This window comes from Anguilla rostrata, chromosome 7, assembly GCF_018555375.3.
Source record: "Anguilla rostrata isolate EN2019 chromosome 7, ASM1855537v3, whole genome shotgun sequence".
NCBI classification, from domain to species: Eukaryota; Metazoa; Chordata; class Actinopteri; order Anguilliformes; family Anguillidae; genus Anguilla; species Anguilla rostrata.
The window spans coordinates 54,440,458-54,460,197 of NC_057939.1; the positions used below are offsets into that span (position 1 = coordinate 54,440,458).

Sequence of the window (19,740 nt, forward strand, 5' to 3'; positions counted from 1 at the left end):
TCCTGACCGATGTATTTTCGTACTATTCGCCATGTGGCTTATGGTATACGCTTTTCATGAACCAAGTAATTAAACTCAGTGAGGTCTCTAAAACAGGAAGATTGTGCTCATTATAATGCCAGGGCTGTTTCTATTTGTCACATGTTAATTGCATAAATACATCGCTTTATTTATATATCAGAAGATATTATGTAAAGTCATGTGCGCACAGTAGTGGACTCAAAATATTGAACAAAACATTTAACATTTACTGGGCTGCTTATCCCTGGTAAAAGTTGGAATGTTGAAATTTAATAGCCATTTTTCAGTATTTCAATGTAAATGTAAGAATGGTTCCACATCTCTCTTTGGCATTGTTAGTTTCCCAAAAATATAAAATATTTACTTTTTTGGTAATAATCAAGCGCAACAATATTGGGACACTTAAGACAATATAATTGGCCATTGCCCTTTTTCAATAATCATGCCAATCTATTTTTATACGGTCTATGATGCCAGTGAATGACAGCAGTACATTTACACCGCCTTAAGTTTGAGTACAGCGGCCTCTCGTGGCCATTATCACAAATGTGATCCAAGCCGTCTCTCGCTTGGCAACGCTTGTTCCATCACAATCAATAATAATGACAATACAAATAAAAATGGCTTACTCTCACCAATCAAGTGTGCATTTATCGACCCCTAAGGAAATAACCAGACAGCCGAATAGAACATCAGTACACGAAAGTCCCATCGCTTTTGAAATAACTTCTTGGGGTAAATTATTGCAGCCCTGTATTTGTGGACTACCTTAAACCTCCATAACATTCCTTGTTTATATAAAGAACCCAGTGAACCACAACAATGCTACCATGCAAAACTAAATGTATTATGTTAAAATAAGAATCGTCCCGCGGCAACCTCATTAATACCTTCTCACACGTGAAAGTTCTACAGACCAGTCTGACCAGCAGAGGGCAATAGCGGAATAGAAATATATTATCAACTGCTCTGTGATATAATGAACTGAGAGGTTCATTTCAGCCCAACGATGCTCAAACCGGAAATTTAAAAGGACACAGTTGACTCCGAATGTTTATTATATAGTGCTGAAAAATATTGGGATGTAACATTTTACTCCTTCTCACGTAACTTGTGAGAAAGACCGTGCCTCAATTATTTTTAATTCAGAAATAACCAAATAGCAATACGGATAATTGGGTCCAAGAAACACAAGGCATTAGTTTCTTAACCAATTTTCAACCCAGAGATTAATTTCTCCCAGTATGTAATATCTGATTGCATTTCTGTCCTAGCGTTGTCACCAAAGCCTCATCTGTTGGTTTTCGTTGAGCAATAATGCAAATTCTTTAGGATAAATTAAATTCAAGAACTGACACATGGCACAGGACATCACTGTCCTCTGAGTGTGTGTTTGTCACCCCAGCATGCGTTCAAAAAATAATAAGAACATTTTGAGATCAGAAATAATATGTGATCAGTATTGAGCCAAAAAAAAACGGAGTGCCTTACTGGGGACAGAGGGTGAGTTGAGGTAGAACACTGTGGAGGCAGTGAACTGAACATCAGTTGTTGTTGTTTTATTTTTGTTTTTTTCTTCCATTTTTAAATCTAAATAGGCACTATAAATGAAGTTATTAAATCTGTAAAGGTCATATCGATTTCTATGTATGGCATATGATTCATATTGCCAAGCAGAGCGCACTATACTGCCGTCACAAACCCTGGATGATTCAGTGCGTCCTTTCTGGTTATTCACTGGTGGCTTTCAGATTCTTTTTCAGAATTCAGAAGTCAGAAATGCACTGTTTGGGATCTGCATATAATTACACATAAACTGTCTAATTATTTACTGCTGAAAGTTTCTTTTCCTTTTTTTTTAGCTGAAGCAGTGGGCATAACTTCTATACAAACCATGTAATAACTCAATTATCAAATTAGTAACGGATGAGTGTTCACATTTGTCTTGCACATTGCACATTAATTACATTGTCATCCGTAACAGGCTTTGTGAAAATTGTGTGCCATGTTCAAATACTGAGTTCTGTGTTCTTTGGTCGAGCCAGTGCCATGGTTTCCATGGTAACGGGATGTATTTCAGAGAACGGAAAGCTCTCATGGTCTTCAAATTGTTTTACTTTGGATCTCTGGTGTAGATTTAATGACTAGCTGTTGAATCCTTGCGTGTTTTGATGTGTCGGTATTTTTGCAGTAATGACTGGCTCTAACACATACAAATGAAGGTTGTTACATTCAGGTGCTGTGGCACCATTGCATCAAATATAGGCATTTATCCAATCTGTGGGGAAAAAAATCATTGGTGTTAATTATCGCAGAGTGTATAATATTAATGAAAGCATCAGTTACACTGTGTCATAAAGTGCACTTTTCCTCTTCATTTTTAGTTCCACAAAAAGGCAAGAGCACTGTGGTTGATGCAGATTTAAATGAATCATTATGAGCCCATTAGAAAGGTCTGCTTTTCAGCGAACGTCTGCGGATGCTGAATGTTGTTTTCCGAGATCATACGGTCCCTTCAACAGTAGCAGTGTGCTGGCATCATTTTGAGGATCAAAAGTAAGTCCCCTCACTGAGTGAAACCCATGTTGTGTGTCACGTGGAGTATAGGCCATTAAACCAAGAGATCATTAACTTCAGACAAACTCGGGCACACTTCTCGCGTGCAGCGCTAACCTAACTTAAGAGCTCTGTGCTAACCATTAACTGACATTAAGACACACATTTAGACAGTGATTGTGTCTGGTGCCCATTCCTATTCCCTACTGCACTTGCTGTAGTTAGAAAACTGGGGTTTCATAAACAGGAAAACAGATTCACCCTCAGCTCTTTTGCAATATTGTACGCAAATGGTTCCTCTGTAAGTCGGTTACTTCTCAAACTGAATACAACAGCTTACACCTTCAGATGGATGATTGGTGAATAGTTTACATAATTTGTGTGTGTGTGTGTGTGTGTGTGTATGCCTGTGTGTATGTTTGTGTGTATGTATATATGCTTTGTATGTCATTTAAGATCAAGTCAAGATACTTATGAAGGCATTTAAAATTTAACCGACTGATGTGCGCGGAAGTGGATGTTGATTGGCTCAGAGGCTCCTTGTTGCAGGCCAGGGGTGAGCAGCACCATTCCTGGAGAACCAGTGTGTACGCAGGTTTGTGCTTCCACCAATTAGCCTGGCTCAGTTAGCTCAATTAGCTCATTAACACCGCACACCAACACGCTGAATCCCTCGAGACAACACTAAAACATTTGTTAAAGGAGTGTAAGTACAGCTATCAGTCGCGATTGAGGGGTTTACCAAGAGATCCAGCCAAAATGCCAGAACACATACAATTATTGGTCTAAGTAAGTGATTAAGAGCAGAAGCTGGAGAGAGATCCAGGAACAGACACGGCCCTTCTAGGACACCCCGGTGTCAGACTGCCACACCCGAAAAACGCCTGTCACTCCGTGAGTCACATTAAACACGGTGAGACTGAGCCCAGCTGTGTGTTCAGAGAGTGTGTGTGTGTGTGTGTGTGTGTGTGTGTGTGTGTGTGTGAGAGAGAGAGAGAGACCGGTGCTGCCGTGGGTGTCTGTAACAAGACAGCGCTGGCATTTCAGGAACATGAGAGAATTCCTGTCAAGTCTGTGGGGGAGCCCTAAAGTGCCCAGTGTTAATTACACTCAAACAGTGTTAATTACACTCTTAACAGATAACATTCGGTCCCACATTGCAGAGTGAGACCAAATGTTATCTGCTAGGAGTTTAATTAACACTGGACGTTTTTACTGTGTGAAGTCAGATCAGGGCATTGAGATATTCTGCAGATATTCTGGAAGATTCCACGTTTTACTATTCTGTAAATCTACAGGGTGGGATTGAGGCTGCCCATTGAAACCAGTTTAAAAGTGCCTGAATGGGAAGATTAAATCTAATCCTGCACAGAGAATTGTGCGCTACACCACTACTTATTCACATAAGTATGGTTCTCATTTCGGATGTACGACACACGCATACGACACATTCATTCCTGTTCTCCAGAAACCGACATTAACACAACTATCCCTGACATCCTCTGACAGGCCACTGCTCAAATCAGAGCCAGGAAGTGGCGAGAAGGCCCGCCCTGCTGCACGTGACAACAGACAGACGGAAAAACGCAGCGTACGCAAAAACGTCCAGTGGGGACATTGGCACAAAAGGCTGACTGTCCTTAAATCTCAGAGGAGTCCTGTGTGCAGCCATGAGAGGGTGGGCGGGGGGGAATGGCGCAGTGCAGGGGTGTTGAAGTGACAGGGTGAATGTTTAGCCGACTCGTCCTGTGATTCGTCACCGCGGGGACGCCCCGCGAGACAGGCCCGCTGGCGGGAGAGGGGGCCGCTCCGCCGCACCTGGTTAATGTTTGAGCGATCGCTCCTCCAATCAATCCCGTGCGGTACAATGCAGGACGCCTCCGCCGCACTGTAATCCCCAGGAACAGGGCAGCCCCCCGTTTCATTCCCAGGCAGCGGGTCAATGTTTAACGGAGACTCCGCTTTATCAATCTGACGCTGTATTGGGGAGCAGACAAACAGAGCCCCGGCCGATTCTCCTCACCCCCCGGCTTTTGCGGGAGGGGGGGGGGCGTCCCGACGGACGCAGGAAATTCCCAGACTGCGCCCACCTGGGATTTCCTGTTCCCATTGAACGCCGGAGCATAAAGACGCTTAGAGAGGCCACATCCTTTTATTGGCATGAAGTTGTGCTTTGCATTTTCATTCAGTCTCTTGTCCAGTCAGTGTGACTGCAGCTCGTCAATGCAACAGCCTTACAGGATGTTACCTAATTCAGATGTTCTGTTGCTGAAAAAGGACCAAAAAAAGAAAAGCATTTTGTTGTTCTGCAGCACACACAGCTAGAATGAGGTATTTCTTTCAGCTTGTGTGGATGTTCTTCATTCCACATTGATACTTCTGTCTATGCAGCTTCAAACAATGGTCAAGAAAGACACATTTTTTAAAATTTTACCCAAAAATAAATAAAATATTCAAAGTTGAAATGTGAAATGAAATGTCTGTTCCCCAACTCTGCAGCACCTAAACAAGAATCCAGTTGCATTTGAATTAATCTGAAGACTGAAGTACATTCACACAATGACATCTCTCTGAGAACCATAAAATGGCTACTTCGTGCAGGAATTATACGAAGTGAAGTCAACCATTTTTTTTTAACTGTAGACCTTAAATGTAGGCCTGATTGGTGTTACACGTTGTGTTCCCCACGGGATCCACCACCAGATCTTAGAGTGAAGGCATGCTAAGCCAAGAGAGCTGCAGTATGGGGCGGGGGGTAGTCTACACAAGCAGATCAAACACGTTCTCAGATGGCTTTTGTGTTGGCTCTGCATGGCTCTATTAAGCTGGCACAACAAGGGGCCTGCTCAGCCCCTCTCCCCATGCAAAACACAGCCATCAATCTTACCGCGACAGCAAAACAAGCTGGAATCACAGCACTAGGGATGTGTGCCTGGGGTTTAACAAAGTGAAGAACAACTTAGCAAACAGCTACAGTAGCTGACCACAAGTAATGGTGTGTTATTAATACTTAAGAAATAGTATCAGGTACAGAACAGGAAGCAATGTTGTTTTGTTGGTTTGGTGGATGTACTCAGATACAATGTCAATCAAAATGGTGAAACGTATTGAAACTCTTAGTGCAATCCATTATTTCACAAACAGTGATTTAAAGTGATGAAGTACAGTTATTAAAATTCTGTATGAATCACATATGTGCACAACTCATCAGTGAAGTGCATAAAACCGAGCATCTATTTCTAGAAGAGAGAACCTCCCATTTAATCGATGCAGAAATACTGAGATATGTTGTATAATCTCTCACAACTCATAATAAAAAGTGATAAATGATTATGCCCTCTACAGATAGCACTTACCATGAGTACATATTGCTTCAGGTTGGCTAGAACGCGCGCTTGGAGAAAAAAAAAAGAAACTTTTTTTTTTTTCTCGGAAAACAAGAGAGGCGACGTTGTGGTAATGTATGCAGGCGTTCAGTCGCTCCAGCTGCTAAGAGGACGAGCTAACTCTGCTGCCCACTCTTTCTCAACACAGGCCGACGCCAGGCCCTGCTTCAATCTGGTGTGTGACAGAGCAATGTTCTCTCACGTCGTCGAAAAAACCTTGGCTGTCCCCCGCCGCTCCGTACCCGGGCGCTCGCTGTGGCGAGACGCGCACGTCAGGGAGAAAGCGCGTAGCGTCGCCGCAACGCAAAAATATATAACACGGGCCCTGCAGTTCCCACGCTCCAAAAACCTCTCGAATTCTGCAATAAATGCAGGACTTTCCTGTGCCAGTGGCGTACAGTGACATGTTGGAGAGCCAACTGATTTCAGTGTCCACGGTGCGTGCTGCACAGTAAAAACGTCCAGTGTTAATTAAACTCTTAACAGAGTACAGGTGAGTCCAACAGGGTCCAAACCACCCATACCTTGGAGGATACCAGCATGGCCAGACCTGCACTGACCCCACCGTTAACATTACATTACACTACAGGCATTTAGCAGATGCTTTTATCCAAAGCGACTTGCATAACTTTTACATGAGCATTTTTATATTGCATCCATTTATACAGCTGGATATACACTGAAGGGGTGCAGGTTAAGTACCTTGCTCAAGGGTACAACTGAAGTGTCGAACCTGTGACCTTACCCATTAACTACAGCGCTGCTGTTAGGTTAGAGAGGTGAGTTTTTGGAAGCACTTCTATTCTGCTCTACGATCATGCAGCAGTATCTCTATGGTAACTAGCATTCAATTCTTAACAGAGTACACACATCCAGTTGGGAACATATATACTGTGTGAGAGTTGATTTAACACTGAACATTTTACTGTGTGCTTTGAGCTGCATGGGAAACATGATGATATCCTGTAGCTTGCTATAATGTGCTCTTGGTGATAAAGGGTGACAGAGACATGTCATGAAATGTATTTTATACTTCATTAACACACTCCACTTAACCCTCCTCTCCGTGTTTGATACTGCTGACTTCACTTGTGTTAGTTACCATAGAGATGCTGCATGAAGGTGGAGGAGAATGCCCTTTGCTCTTTGGCATTCTGGTTTGAACTATAATTTAAATGCTACCAGGTGAGGTCTCCATCCCATCAGCCTACGTCAACCCAGGGCAGGACAAATTAATGACTGAATGCTCCCTCGGAAAAGAGGAGGGGACTAGGCGCGATAATAAATGCCTATGATTAGGCATCAGTAATCTCTTTACCGTCTGTATCCACGGCTTTCCTTTAATATTCTCATGTATAATCACCTGCGCTCTCGAAACCGCCCACGCGCTCCTTCAGGATCAGACAAGGGACCATCAGGTTCGGAATTATTCAAAGACGGAATTCAGCGGGCTGCCGAGCGGCCGCGGCCGTGTGATTATGCGCGTTGATTATAGGCGCTTCACATTCCCTCGACTGGAATAAAATTACACAGTGATTACACCGCCGCGGCTCTAACGCCACTATGATATAATAAGGACTGTGTCTGATCCATAACTGCGGTAATTTATAAATCTGCATCACTTCACAGAAGTAGGCCTGGACAGTTTACTAGGCCTATAGGAGAAAACATACTTGCATAATCGGTTGAAATAACACTTGAGTCCTTTTATGCAGTTCGTGGAAAAACTGATTCAGCCATAACATAAAACATTTATTGACTTTTTGCTCTTACAAAAAGCTCATCCAAGCCTATGTGTGTTGGGTGTGCAAAAACTCAAGAGTATTTTTATGTTTGCATAAACAGATTGCCCATGCATAAGCCTATGTTATTGTCTCATTATGAGGCAAACGTTCGTCTCTTAAATGTGGAACGTATCCATCATTTGAGTAAGTTTCCTACCGCACAACATTACCAGTATACATGCATAAGGTAGGCCGGTTAATACGATTTAACCGTGTGAGACAAATGCACAGTAAAATGTCCAGTGCTAATTCAACTCTAACAGTGTAAATTCAACTCTTAACACATAACATTTGGTCCCAGTCTGGAATGTGGAATCAAATGTTATCCGTTAAGAGTTAAATTAACACTGAACGGGTGTACTTTCGACAAGTAGCCTAAGCCTCGTTTACCTTAAATTGTAAATCACAAACATAATGTTTAGTAGTGGAATTATTTTGCAGATTGACTTGAAATAAGAATTTAACCACAAGCAGAAATTTAACAGTAGAACTGTCTTATACTCTACGGCCGGCTGGGTTCTTGGTTTGACAGGGTACAGGTCTACGATATTATAAAAAAAGTAAATACCAAGCGTTATGCAAGAGGCTGTTGATGGAAGTCTGGAAATAAATATTAAATCACTTTAATTTAACAGTGAATAAATGCTCATAGCAGCATGAGCCCATTTGTTTGTTTAATCGTCACAAATCAATTACTAGTTTGGGCTGATGGAAACAATGGGCGCTGACGTAGCGTGAAATCGCATAATACGTCTTTAAGTTTCAGAAACATCAATCTTACTGCGACCATTGGGCACAGCCACTGTCTCGCCTGCCGCTGTTTGATTAGTCCGCATTACCATGTTAACACGCTGCATTACATTAGCTTCGGATGTCGCCTGAGAATTTCTTTAATGATTAACCGGTAAAGTGAAAATCGCCGCGTTAGAAACGAAGTATCCTTCATTACAGAATGGACTAATGTACGATTATGTACTGAATGACTCATATATCTATAATCTATATATTTTTTTGAACAATCTGAAAAAATATTACAAAGCATTCAATCAAGGGTTTATAGGCCTAATGTTAGAGATACGTGGAGAATCAAATTTGTTATTAAAGTTATAAAAAGTCTTGGGTGTATGAGGATAGTATATGTCACAACACATGCGTGTTTGTCAGAAAGAACAGATTCTAGACGACGTCATTATCCTGTTATTTTTGATTGCTTAGGCTGATTTTGGCTTTGAGTCATTGATCCGAAAGATTTTTTTAAAGTATGACTTCGTTTTGAGACTCCTTATGTGACCTATAAGCTTCACAGGGATGATAATCGTCATGGAGTGCAAATTCTTGGACCCAGCTCATATCGCAAAAGCAATCTGACGACGTCTTGTGTCTGGTGATAGATCACACGTAACTATAGTTACAGCATCTGTCACTTTATCAGAGAGAAGACGCATGTTGTAACGTACAAATTTGTGTAGGGACAGAAGACGCCCTGCCGCCTTGACGCGTCACGTACAGTATGTGCCGCCTACGTACCGTGGACTCCCTGGTGCCACCACCAGTGACAGATTGCTGGAGAGTGGTGTCCAGCCAAGTTGGTCATGTCACAAAACACTCTGTGTCTGTCTCTGTATCATACGAGTTGAGTTCCCCAACTGCACCGTGAGCCCTGTGAACAGGTGGTGATTTGGCTAAGATACAATAAAGCTCACTAAAAATTATCACTCATTTACAAATTAATTTTCAACTGGGGGCCGCTTGATTAGTCACGTCAATGATTAAGACAATAATTTTGTAGGCTGTAGTGTTTCACAGACATGCTAGCCTACTCCCGCCAGCTGATTGGATAAAAGGACAGGAATCCCGCCCCATATTAGGAAAGTGGAAACGAAGCTTTGTGTTTCCATCATAGACGGAGTTGTTTCCTTGGTGAATATACTCTGGTTGAAATGTCTGTCCTCATTATTGCAATTTCCAGTGTTATATGTGCTATGCATAGCAGCTGCAACATCCTCATCCAATACACCAAATAAAAATTGAAGCAATATATGCTAATTTTACATGTTATGTGTGTCATAAATGTATGACAGTGTTCACAGCAGCTCAAAAAGAAAGAAGCACCCTGCTATTTAAGCAAATAGCACCACCCCTGTACATCTGCACACTTGCACATTTGCACACATTTTTACTTGGTATGAATTTCCATTTCCCTGCACTGGCTCAGTGATTTAATTGTGCTGGTGTTGTCGTGATGTTGTCCTTTTGTATTCTGTCTTCTGCATGTGAACCCTGGCTGCAAAACAACATTTCTCCTAGTGGGACGATAAAGATAACCTTGGACCTTGAAGGATTATAAATGTAATTTGAAGAGGATTATGACTTGGGGCAGGCATTTACACTCCAATCTGTTTCAGTTTGCATAGTTTTTGTACGGATCTTTTGTAGACAATTTAAATTAAGCACCATATTTATATAACTGCCATGCATGTGAAAGTGTGTTCAAGCCAAACATGTGTTGTGACATACTTCCTCATCCTCATACACCAAAATCCATTAAAGCATTTCAGTTACAAATGAGATTGTCCTCGCATGCATTAGGCATGCAGCCATTCCTGTTAGCAATTTTGCTGGTTTGATTTCCCCGTGGAAATTCAGCAACAGTAAACCATTCCTACTTATTCTCATAAAGATAATATTCAAGAAGCCACGTGAAGTCATAAGGGTAAAAAGGTCAAAACAAGTTCATAGTTTTAACAGAAATGTCTAATTTTGGTGTATATGTACCCAGTCAGTTATTTTTGAAATTGCTTGATCAAAATTGACACACGGGTCTTTGTTTTCAATGAAAATACATATTCATGCTGGCTTAAGAATTCTAAGGTGATTCTGAAAGTGCATGTCTGTTTACTTGAAGGGATTCTGTTCAGAGGTCTAAAATTATGTTTAAAAAATAATTTTATAGCATTTTTTAATGTCTGCATGTTGTCATGGGATAGCAGAAAGTAGGAACAGCAAAGGTAGAATAGTTCTGCTATGTAAAATGATTTCTAAAGCCTTATTAAACAAAAGTAAATACACATTCTGTATTTAGTTAAAAACTATAGAATGTAATCCACCACTTCAATGGAGAAGTGCAGAAAAACATTGAGAAAACTGTGATCGATGAACGTTGAAAAATCTTAATTTTCCAGCAATAAACCAAGATAATAAAGAATACACATTGTATTCAGTAAAGTTCATAATTTTATTCATAAACATTCATCGTAAAAATAACAACATGATATCAGCATATCATAGAAACATTTTCACATATTTACAATTCCATATCAGTTAATTTAACTTAAGGCAAGTTTAATTTACATTTTGGTGTACCTTGACAGTACAGGACAATGTATATTTTTCTTTTCAACAAACAGTTTTTTTAAAGCATTTCTTCTGTCTTGTCTTTCATTTTATATACAACCATACATGAATGTACAGAATATTGCAGCAATGTGCGCTACTGGATTACTCAACTACAATATTGTAGTGTTTTACTCACAAGGGTTTTGCTCTTGTCAAAACCTAAACTGCAGCCCCTATGACCCTTGACCCATGACCCCTAATATATTGATAGTGCATTTAATTCAGAACTATAACCTTGATTTCATCAAAATATGAAGAAGCACTAGGTACTTGAACACATTACCACAACAAGGCAGTACATTTTGAACTAACTCTGATTAAGCACAAGCTTTCAAAGCTCTCATATTCATATACGAGTCTGTTTCCTTTTGCGTTCTTATTGTCAAACAGAAAGTTACGGTTTTCTTTGACAAATGACATCTTACATTACACCTTTCACAAGATAAATTAATTACGTGCTTAGGAAGATAAGATTGTTACTTTTGTACAATTTTATCCAGCCGTTTGGATGGTATCTTCCCACAGAATAAATTTGGCAAAAATACCCAATTTCAAGGTAAAAAATCTGCGGGCACAAAAAAAAGGTTTCACGATTGTAAAAGTGCAGTGTTAAGAACGCATACCAATATATTTACTTGGGTCCGGGTCTGCGGGTTTCACATTTCATTCATATCACTTAAGTGATCAAATAGACCACAAATACCATTCAACAGCATAATTCAGTAGAGAAGCAAATATTGTCGTTAAAAAAAATAATAAAATATACTTCCTACGAGAGGAAAATATGTATTTTACATGAGTGTTGTACAAAAGAATCTCTTCCGTTCTCTGACCTCGCGATGCAAGTTTTCGACAATGTTTTTTCAGGAACATTTCTATGAATAAAAAATATTCTCTGGAAATGATCTCTACCTATAAAGCGTCAAAAGTACAAGATAAAGTCAAAGATTTATAAGACGTCATCTGAGTTCACAGGTTTTCTCCCACTGCAATGAGGTTGGAGCTGTTCAGAGAAATTAGTTCTGAACTCTGACGTAGCTCTTGCTGTTATGGTTACTGTTGCAGTTTCAGAGGTTGGTTGGATCTGTTTTATAAGGTTTTTGTAGGAAATTAATATTTTCCGTCTTCACGTATTCAGTCTTAGGGTTCATGAGTAATTCTATAAGCATCTGTTGGCAAGAAAATAAAAAAAACGTCCTTCTCTACTCGGTCTTCTTCAGAATATTACCGTTTACATAACCATCTCACACTGAAAGCGTACAGTTCTCTTGACAGTTACTGCGAGATCTTAGAGCTGTCAACTCGTTGAATCGCAAACGCTCTGAGCTGTCAACTCGTTGGTTCGCGAACGCTGAAACGTTAAGATTTGCTAACAGCGGTGAACTGTTACTATAAACAATCTTCCATTTTCAGGAAGAGAGAGCGCCAAATGCACAATAACTTGTAGGCTAGTGTTCAGATTCCTTTAGGGAAAGTGAAGGGGCACATAGGAGCGGCTATTATCTGAGCCCTAAGCTCCATCTTCTCTCTCTGTTTGAGATGCACGCGCCCGTGCCTTTTCCTCTCGTCGCTCCTCGCAAACCTTCTGCCGCAGACGTCGCAAGAAAATGGCTTTTCTCCGGTGTGGGTCCTGGTGTGGGTCGTCAGGTGGTCACTGCGACTGAAACTTCGCAGACAGATGCGGCACTGGAAGGGCTTGTGCCCGGTGTGAATGCGAATATGACGGTTGAGCTCATCTGACCGCGTGAAGCGCCTCTCACAGTTATCCACTGGGCACGGAAAGGGTTTCACCTTGACTTGCCCGTTGATTGGAGCTTTTCTGGCGCGGGGTTGTTTCTCCACAGGTGCGCTATCCCTTGCAAAACTTTCCGGCAAAAGAGTCGAATAAAGCAGAGAGTCTATTGTGCTGGATAGTGTCGTCGAGGTGTAAGCTAAATCGCACTGATTTGTCAAAGTCTCGATTGGGATACAGGGGAGGTCCAAAACATCCGATTTGAACACACCGTTAGTATGACTTGCAACGTCCAAGGATGGTGTCTGGTGGCTTCTGAAAGAAGGGAATTGAATACTCTGGGCACAGTTGTTGGCGAAGCACTGCTCTTGCTTAATCGCTCCGTCTAATTTGCACGCGGCTTCAGAGGTCGAACAGATAGAAGCGAGCGAGTCAATAACATCCTTCATATCAATTTGCTGCTCGGTGGAGCAGTCCATTTTGAAAATTTCTGACACCAGATCTGAGGCCAAATAAGAATCGCATTTATTGAAGGAGTCCCACTCACAATGGCTTTCAAACTCATTCTTGACGACCACTGGAAACGTCACCGTCCCAGGGGCTGTTGTTGTTGTCTGGTCCATCGCAGAGGTACCGAAGTTAGTCTGGGCCGGCGCCGAATCATGGACACTCATCTGAACCTCGGGGAAACCATGGCAACTCTCTTCAGGCGAGCTCAGTGCTGGAGAAGAGCAGTTGGACCCTTGGCTTTGAAACCCCGCGTCCACGGATGAAGGGGAAGAATATGCAGACTCTGGCGAGCACTGCATTTCAGAGATCGGCAGAGTAGAAATCCCAACTATTTCTGTGATCATGTTGAGCAGCATATCCGCGCTACACGCTGCCGCGTTAGACGTTTCCACGTAGAAACTGCCGGAGTAGTCGAAGGAAGGACCGAATCCACCTTCGGTGACTTCGCTCGGATCAAATGAGAAATCCGAGTCAGACGCTTCAACTTTTATGTTTGCCGCTGCACCATCTGAGGAAGATGAAAGAATCCATGTTTAATTAAACAGCTAAACACACACTGTATGCACATTACTTTTGCGTGTGTTAGGTTCGCATAGTAGGCCCTAAGCATGAAATCACGAATTAAGTCATATCGGTGTGATGGTATTATTATTATTATTATTATTATTATTATTATTATTATTATCATTATTATATTATAACAACAACTGCCGGGACATGCATCATGCACTGGTCACTAAACAGAAGCACTCACCTTGACTGTGATGAACGGGCGACTGTGTTTCAGCAGCCAAGCACGTGTCCTGGTTTTCCATTGGCCCAATGGACTCAATGTCAGGAGGAGAGCCGCAGACGTCGTCAAATGAATAATAAAAATAATGCTGCGAGCTCAAATCCATGTCGTTCAACATGCTTCCCTGTCCCACCACTTGCGATCGCGGGTCAAGTATGTTGTTGGAGAGAAATAAACAAACGCCAAAAAAAAGCGTCCTTCTGATGTGTAGGTCCCTTGGAAATCTCGAAGAAAAATAAGACTGTCGATATGAAGCTTCTGTAAATATTTTTAAATTCCGCTTCTTTGAAAAGTGTTCAGGAAATCTTGCTGATTGTTATTCGCCTGGTTCAGTATGAATCCACAGCATCGGGTTCGCCTCCCTTTTATACTGTGCGGCTGGTCGATGGCCCCTCCTCTCCATTCACCGCTACCCTGCGAGAGGATTCCCCGCCGCGTATTCGCTTGTCAACTTTTTGCCCATATATGGGCAGAGGATGTGACGGGATCCCCTCCCCAAAAAGGAGTCTTATGCTTCTGACGTACCGGCAGTTCTCGTGAAGACCAGTATGGAAGAAGGTGGCATATGTGGCATTGCCTTTAACAAGCGCTCTCTTTTCTCTTCAGGTACATTGCTCACTGAAAAGGGAAATACGAAATGTAAGGTCGTTGTGCCACAGGGGGTTCCCTCGAAAACGTTGCAGTGTTAACATAAAATTTTATGCGGCATTTTGTCCGAAAACATTTCTTTGTCCCGGCTCCATTGATGAACAATATGTCGCTCGGGGTATGAAAAAAAAACTAAACTAAACTGGGATGCCTAAACAGTGTTCTTAATTGTTCTAAAAAATAAAACTTTTAATGGTTGATTACAAGGGTTAATTATAAGGGTAATGCGGGAATATTCCAGTTATTTTGCAGGCAACGCTGGGGTTCTGTTATGCTGTATTATACTTTATTATCAGAATGCAACGCTGGGCGGCGTCAAAATTAGCGCGAAGTCTGACACTTCAGACAATGGTAAAACTAAAAATATAACTTTTTTTCTCAGGAAAATTCATTTGGAAAAGATCATTTGTGTACAGAATGCAGTAGCTAAGTAGTATGTGCTCCTTTGATCTTAGTCATTTAACTCTATTACTCCCTTGACAGCACACCTAATTATTGAATTTGAATAATAATCTACGACCAGCAGCTGGAAAACTCACGCAGGAATCCTTGCTATGATGTATATTGGGTAAATCAAAGCAAACTGGCAGTTGTCCATAATAATAATATAAAATTAAACCATCTTGGGTGGTCTGCTTTAACTATTGCTCGTACATGCTATAGTGATCATCTCGCAAAAATGTGTACGCTGCACGTTAATAATTTAGGTCATATATTAATGCATTCTGTATCATTTTTCCCGGTGGACCGATGATTGAAAATCATTCAGGTGGTTGCGCTGCAGTCTGCACTGAAATCTCCGGAGTACTTAACGGACAAACCCTGCTAGCGAGTCCTCGGTACATACAGGGCCGCCTAAATCAGCACCAAGGACAGCTCCATAAAAGCCTTGCTCTGGCGCGCAGAAGCTGCTAGCAGTTCACGCGCAGCCCCTCTTGTAAAGATGCCAGTTTCAAATGATATTTAAGGATGTTTTATGATGTTATTTGGAGGAGCTGCGTTTAAATGATAATCACTAGGAAATTAATTGCTCATTACAGTGGTCAACGAGGGTTTAATTATCTACTGCTGCATATTTTAACTCATATGATAAATCAACAGGATATAAATAATTCACCCTATTGTGAGTTGCAATTGAGCACGTAGGTGTGCAGCCACTGTATTGGAATAGAACATAATCCATTTCCCTTTTCCAACGTATGTTTTTCTAGTTTCTAGCAATAAACTTCAATGCAGGCTCAAACATATGTTGAACTGCATAGTAAATTTTCTCATGAGTTTTCATCTTTCATACTTTGAACGTAATGTATAAAAGATTAAGTTAAAATCAATGCATTGTCTGTCAATATAACTTATTTAGCACTGCATTTTAAATCCGTTTTAATAACAACTGACACATTATGAGCGGCTGAAGGACAGTTACGTGCATGTTATGCTATGTTCAAAATGTGATTTTTGGTGATACATTTGGATGATTGGTAACAGTAATAAATATACCGTTGCCTATGAATGTATTAAAAATATATATTAATGGGTCAGTCCAAGAAGCGAACACGCCACAGGTCATGGAGGACGAGTCTGGGTTCCTGTTTTTGTTTCAGCCAATTACTTCAGTTGTAAGCCAGTTTCCCGACGGCTCTATAAACTACTCTGATCCACTCCTGCACTTAAGCGGAGCAAAAATTTTAGGACACACTTGCAGTCTGCGACTGTAGCTGGTGCTTATACAAATGTCAAATCAAGATATGATTGAGATGATTAAATAATTAAGAGCAGAAGTTGGCACAGAATCCTGTACGCATCCGCTCTTGTTGTTCACCCCGGTATTAAAAAAGAGCCATCAGCGCAGTTCCACATTCTTGTCATGCGGACTATTTTGAATCGATATCGACATCGTACTTTAATATGGCCATCCTGCTTTATCTAACGCGATAGCAACATTCACCAGGAACAATAATTTCACCTTGAACATTCTCCATTTAATGCGCTTTTTCCGTGGCAACCTCAGGCAAGTCTAATCATATTAAATGGATCTTAACGTCGATTATGACAGTTGCTATGTACAAGAAGATATAATTATATCTCCTAAGCGCCGTCAACCTCTGTTCCACAAACTATCAAAGATCTGTTGCGTGTAACTCGAGAGATTTCAATGTAGATTACTCAAGAATGCCTTGAATGTGGACAGAACGCCACATTGATGTTTTTGAAATATTTCAATAGAATATTAATTCAGGCATTCTGAGAGTTTGTTTGTTTTCCCACTCGTTTGACGTAAAGTATATCCTGATTCCTTTAGTAATGATTATGTTTTTTTTCCTCCCCAATGCATTATTGTGTCCACATACCATCGGGTAACCTGAGGTTCTTGTGACTGCCCATCCGACCGGCTTCTATCAATTTGTTAGGCAACAGCATACCACGATCATAGACTGTTCATTGAAATATTTATCTTAATGACAATTCTTGAAAGCAAACGCATATACACAGAAAATAAAGTTCCATATGGACAAGCAAACAGCATACAAAACGATTGGTATATTAATGGAACCGTTTCTTAGCAACAGGATCCACATATCACTGGCAACTCGTATCCCCTTTCAACACAAATTTAAAGTAATATAGTCTTGATCGCTGTGAATCCATTGGAAATTACTGAGATATATATATATATTTAAAATCTAAAAATGGTTCATGATCTAAAGGCATCCTACTTCCTGGCAGTAGGATAAGTGTCAACAATCCAGTCATTTACCCCAATGTTTTCAGTAATCCAGTAGGCCTAATAGTATTATAATTTTATTTCGTTTTTCAGTTCACGTACATCAGCTCGAGCAACTATAAATAAATAAATAAATAAATAAATAAATAAATAAATAAATAAATAAATAAATAAGGCATAATCAGTTCTTTAAAACCCAGTTTAACACAATGCGAGCTGTGTAAAATGTAAATGGGACTAATAACACTGGCGGCCTATCAAAGTGTCAGGGTAAGATTAGTGACTGCTGGCTCAGCGATGCCAGGCTATTCTCCGCGTTCTCGTCCCTGACAGGCATCAGATACACCCAGGAGCTCGCGCGGGGACTCCGCTGAGAAACAGGACGTGCATTGTATGAGTCGCGCGCTATTCTTTCTGTACGGATGGATGACAGAAAAAGAACCCCGGTCGTTCTTTACTTTTTTTCTTTTTCTTTGCCGTGACAGAGACCAGCCACCTTGCTTTCAGTTTAAATTGGTGTGCAGCTCGTGCGGTTGCCGGAAAGCCGCGGGAAAAATGTGCTGGAAGGCCTGAAACTCACTGTCACAGCGCCATCGGTATGCTCCCTCACAGATGATGTGCCGAATTGCTTCCCTAGTGAATATGCAGCTTTCACTTGGAGAAACACTGTGAACGTAAATCACAGCACATATTTATACTGTGTAAGATCAAATCCTTAGGAGAAGATACAAGTACATGTTTTGTATTGGTATCAAACCTTGCTGGAGTTGTGAGTCCAAAGTCAATGGATGTGATGCAAGATGAAGCATCTGCTGTTTGTAGTGAAGGTGTGAATTGCATTTTCATTACTTTAGTATTTTTCATCTTGCTGCTTCAAAAATATATTTTCATTTTAGGATGCATTTTGATGCTGGTGCTACTTTTCCAAGAGGGAGTTCGGTTTTATGCAACTGAGTAATAATGATCATAATTTTTTAAAGATCATCACTTCACCAGGGTTTCTGCAGTCTCAAGCATGTATTGCTCACTCAAGAATGGCTTCTCTGTTATGAAAAGCCTTTGATATATCATGCACAGTCAAAGATGATGGATCAGACTAGGATTAGGCGAGCAACTCCTGAGACAATAGCATCACCGCTACGTAGGCCTGTGTGAAACCTTTGTGGGGTGGTGCTGTTCCGGCATTTCACGTAACAGTAAGCCAGGGTGGTACACAAGGTGCGAAATCCCACGCCTCCAAACCCCCGTTTGTGTCTCATATCCCACAGTGTATACCCCGAGGCTTCGAAACAAGGAACATCTCGATCTTAAAAATGAAACAACAAAATCTCAAAGAAGCCAAGTAAATAAATTAATTAATAAATAAGTGCAGGGATTTGGAGCTCTAGCATTAAAAACCTCTGCCGGAAACAAGGCAAGCTAAAAATACGGCGTGAGCTCGGGTGCCAAGTTTTCACGCCTGCTCACACATCGGGGTCTGTACGCTCCGCGGAAGGAAGCGCGGCTTTTTCCAGACGCAGTCCTGACTGCTCCGTGTGGGAGCGCGTCAGGGAAGCCCGATAGCGCGGTACGTTGTCAGTGGAAGGGCTCGCGCCGCGTTCCAGAAATAACGGCTCTCCCGCTTCCCCTTCGCCACCGACCCTGGGCTCTTCGGCATGGGGATTGGGTGCCCGTCTCCCTCCGATTCGTGACTGCCGAGGGTTTGGCTGTTCCTGTGTCTCGCAGCCTCGCCCACACGCGGAGGAGCCGGTGCTGAGCGACGACTGTCCTCTTCTTAGACTGCTGTCTGACAGCATTCCAGGAAATAAACGGCTGGACCGGGCGAGCTTCTGTCACCCGGCAACAACTTCCGCGGGCATGTAACTTGTATGGGAGTAGACTGAAGATGGGGGATTTAAGTAGTATTATTGATTGAGAATTAAATCCCAGGCCTCTGGAAAGGCCTGAATGTGAAACCCTGCTATGCAGCACTTATGTAATCTGACCATAGCGCTTAGTGTAACTACTTAGAACAGGCTTAAGATTCCAAATAAATCCTAACATAAATGTTTCACCTACGTATAGGACTGAATTTGCCAGGCCAATGTTAGTAATGAACACAACAAGAGAAGGGACAAACGCACCGAAGGAAGATGATGTGCTTCTCAAGTTGTTGCTAAGACACCCATGGCATGTTCATGAGCTTGCATATT

At 41.5% G+C, this 19,740-nt stretch overlaps 1 protein-coding gene across 1 annotated transcript; it reads right to left on the reverse strand.

Annotated features, from left to right (window-relative positions):
* Positions 1-10,968: 10,968 nt before the first annotated feature.
* Positions 10,969-14,540, reverse strand: LOC135260071 (early growth response protein 4-like). The gene is made up of 2 exons (XM_064345221.1): positions 14,140-14,540; positions 10,969-13,893 (listed from the first exon to the last, which is right to left on the reverse strand). The coding sequence occupies exons 1-2, from the start codon at positions 14,294-14,296 to the stop codon at positions 12,599-12,601; spliced, it is 1,452 nt and encodes a 483-aa protein (XP_064201291.1). The 5' UTR covers positions 14,297-14,540; the 3' UTR covers positions 10,969-12,598.
* Positions 14,541-19,740: the final 5,200 nt, after the last annotated feature.

Excerpts from the sequence above, each read along its gene's own strand:
- LOC135260071 (XM_064345221.1), bottom strand. The coding sequence starts at position 14,296 with ATGTTGAACGACATGGATTTGAGCTCGCAGCATTATTTTTATTATTCA. Across the intron at positions 13,894-14,139 it reads GCCCGTTCATCACAGTCAAG|ATGGTGCAGCGGCAAACATA; the intron begins GTGAGTGCTTCT and ends CATCTTCCTCAG.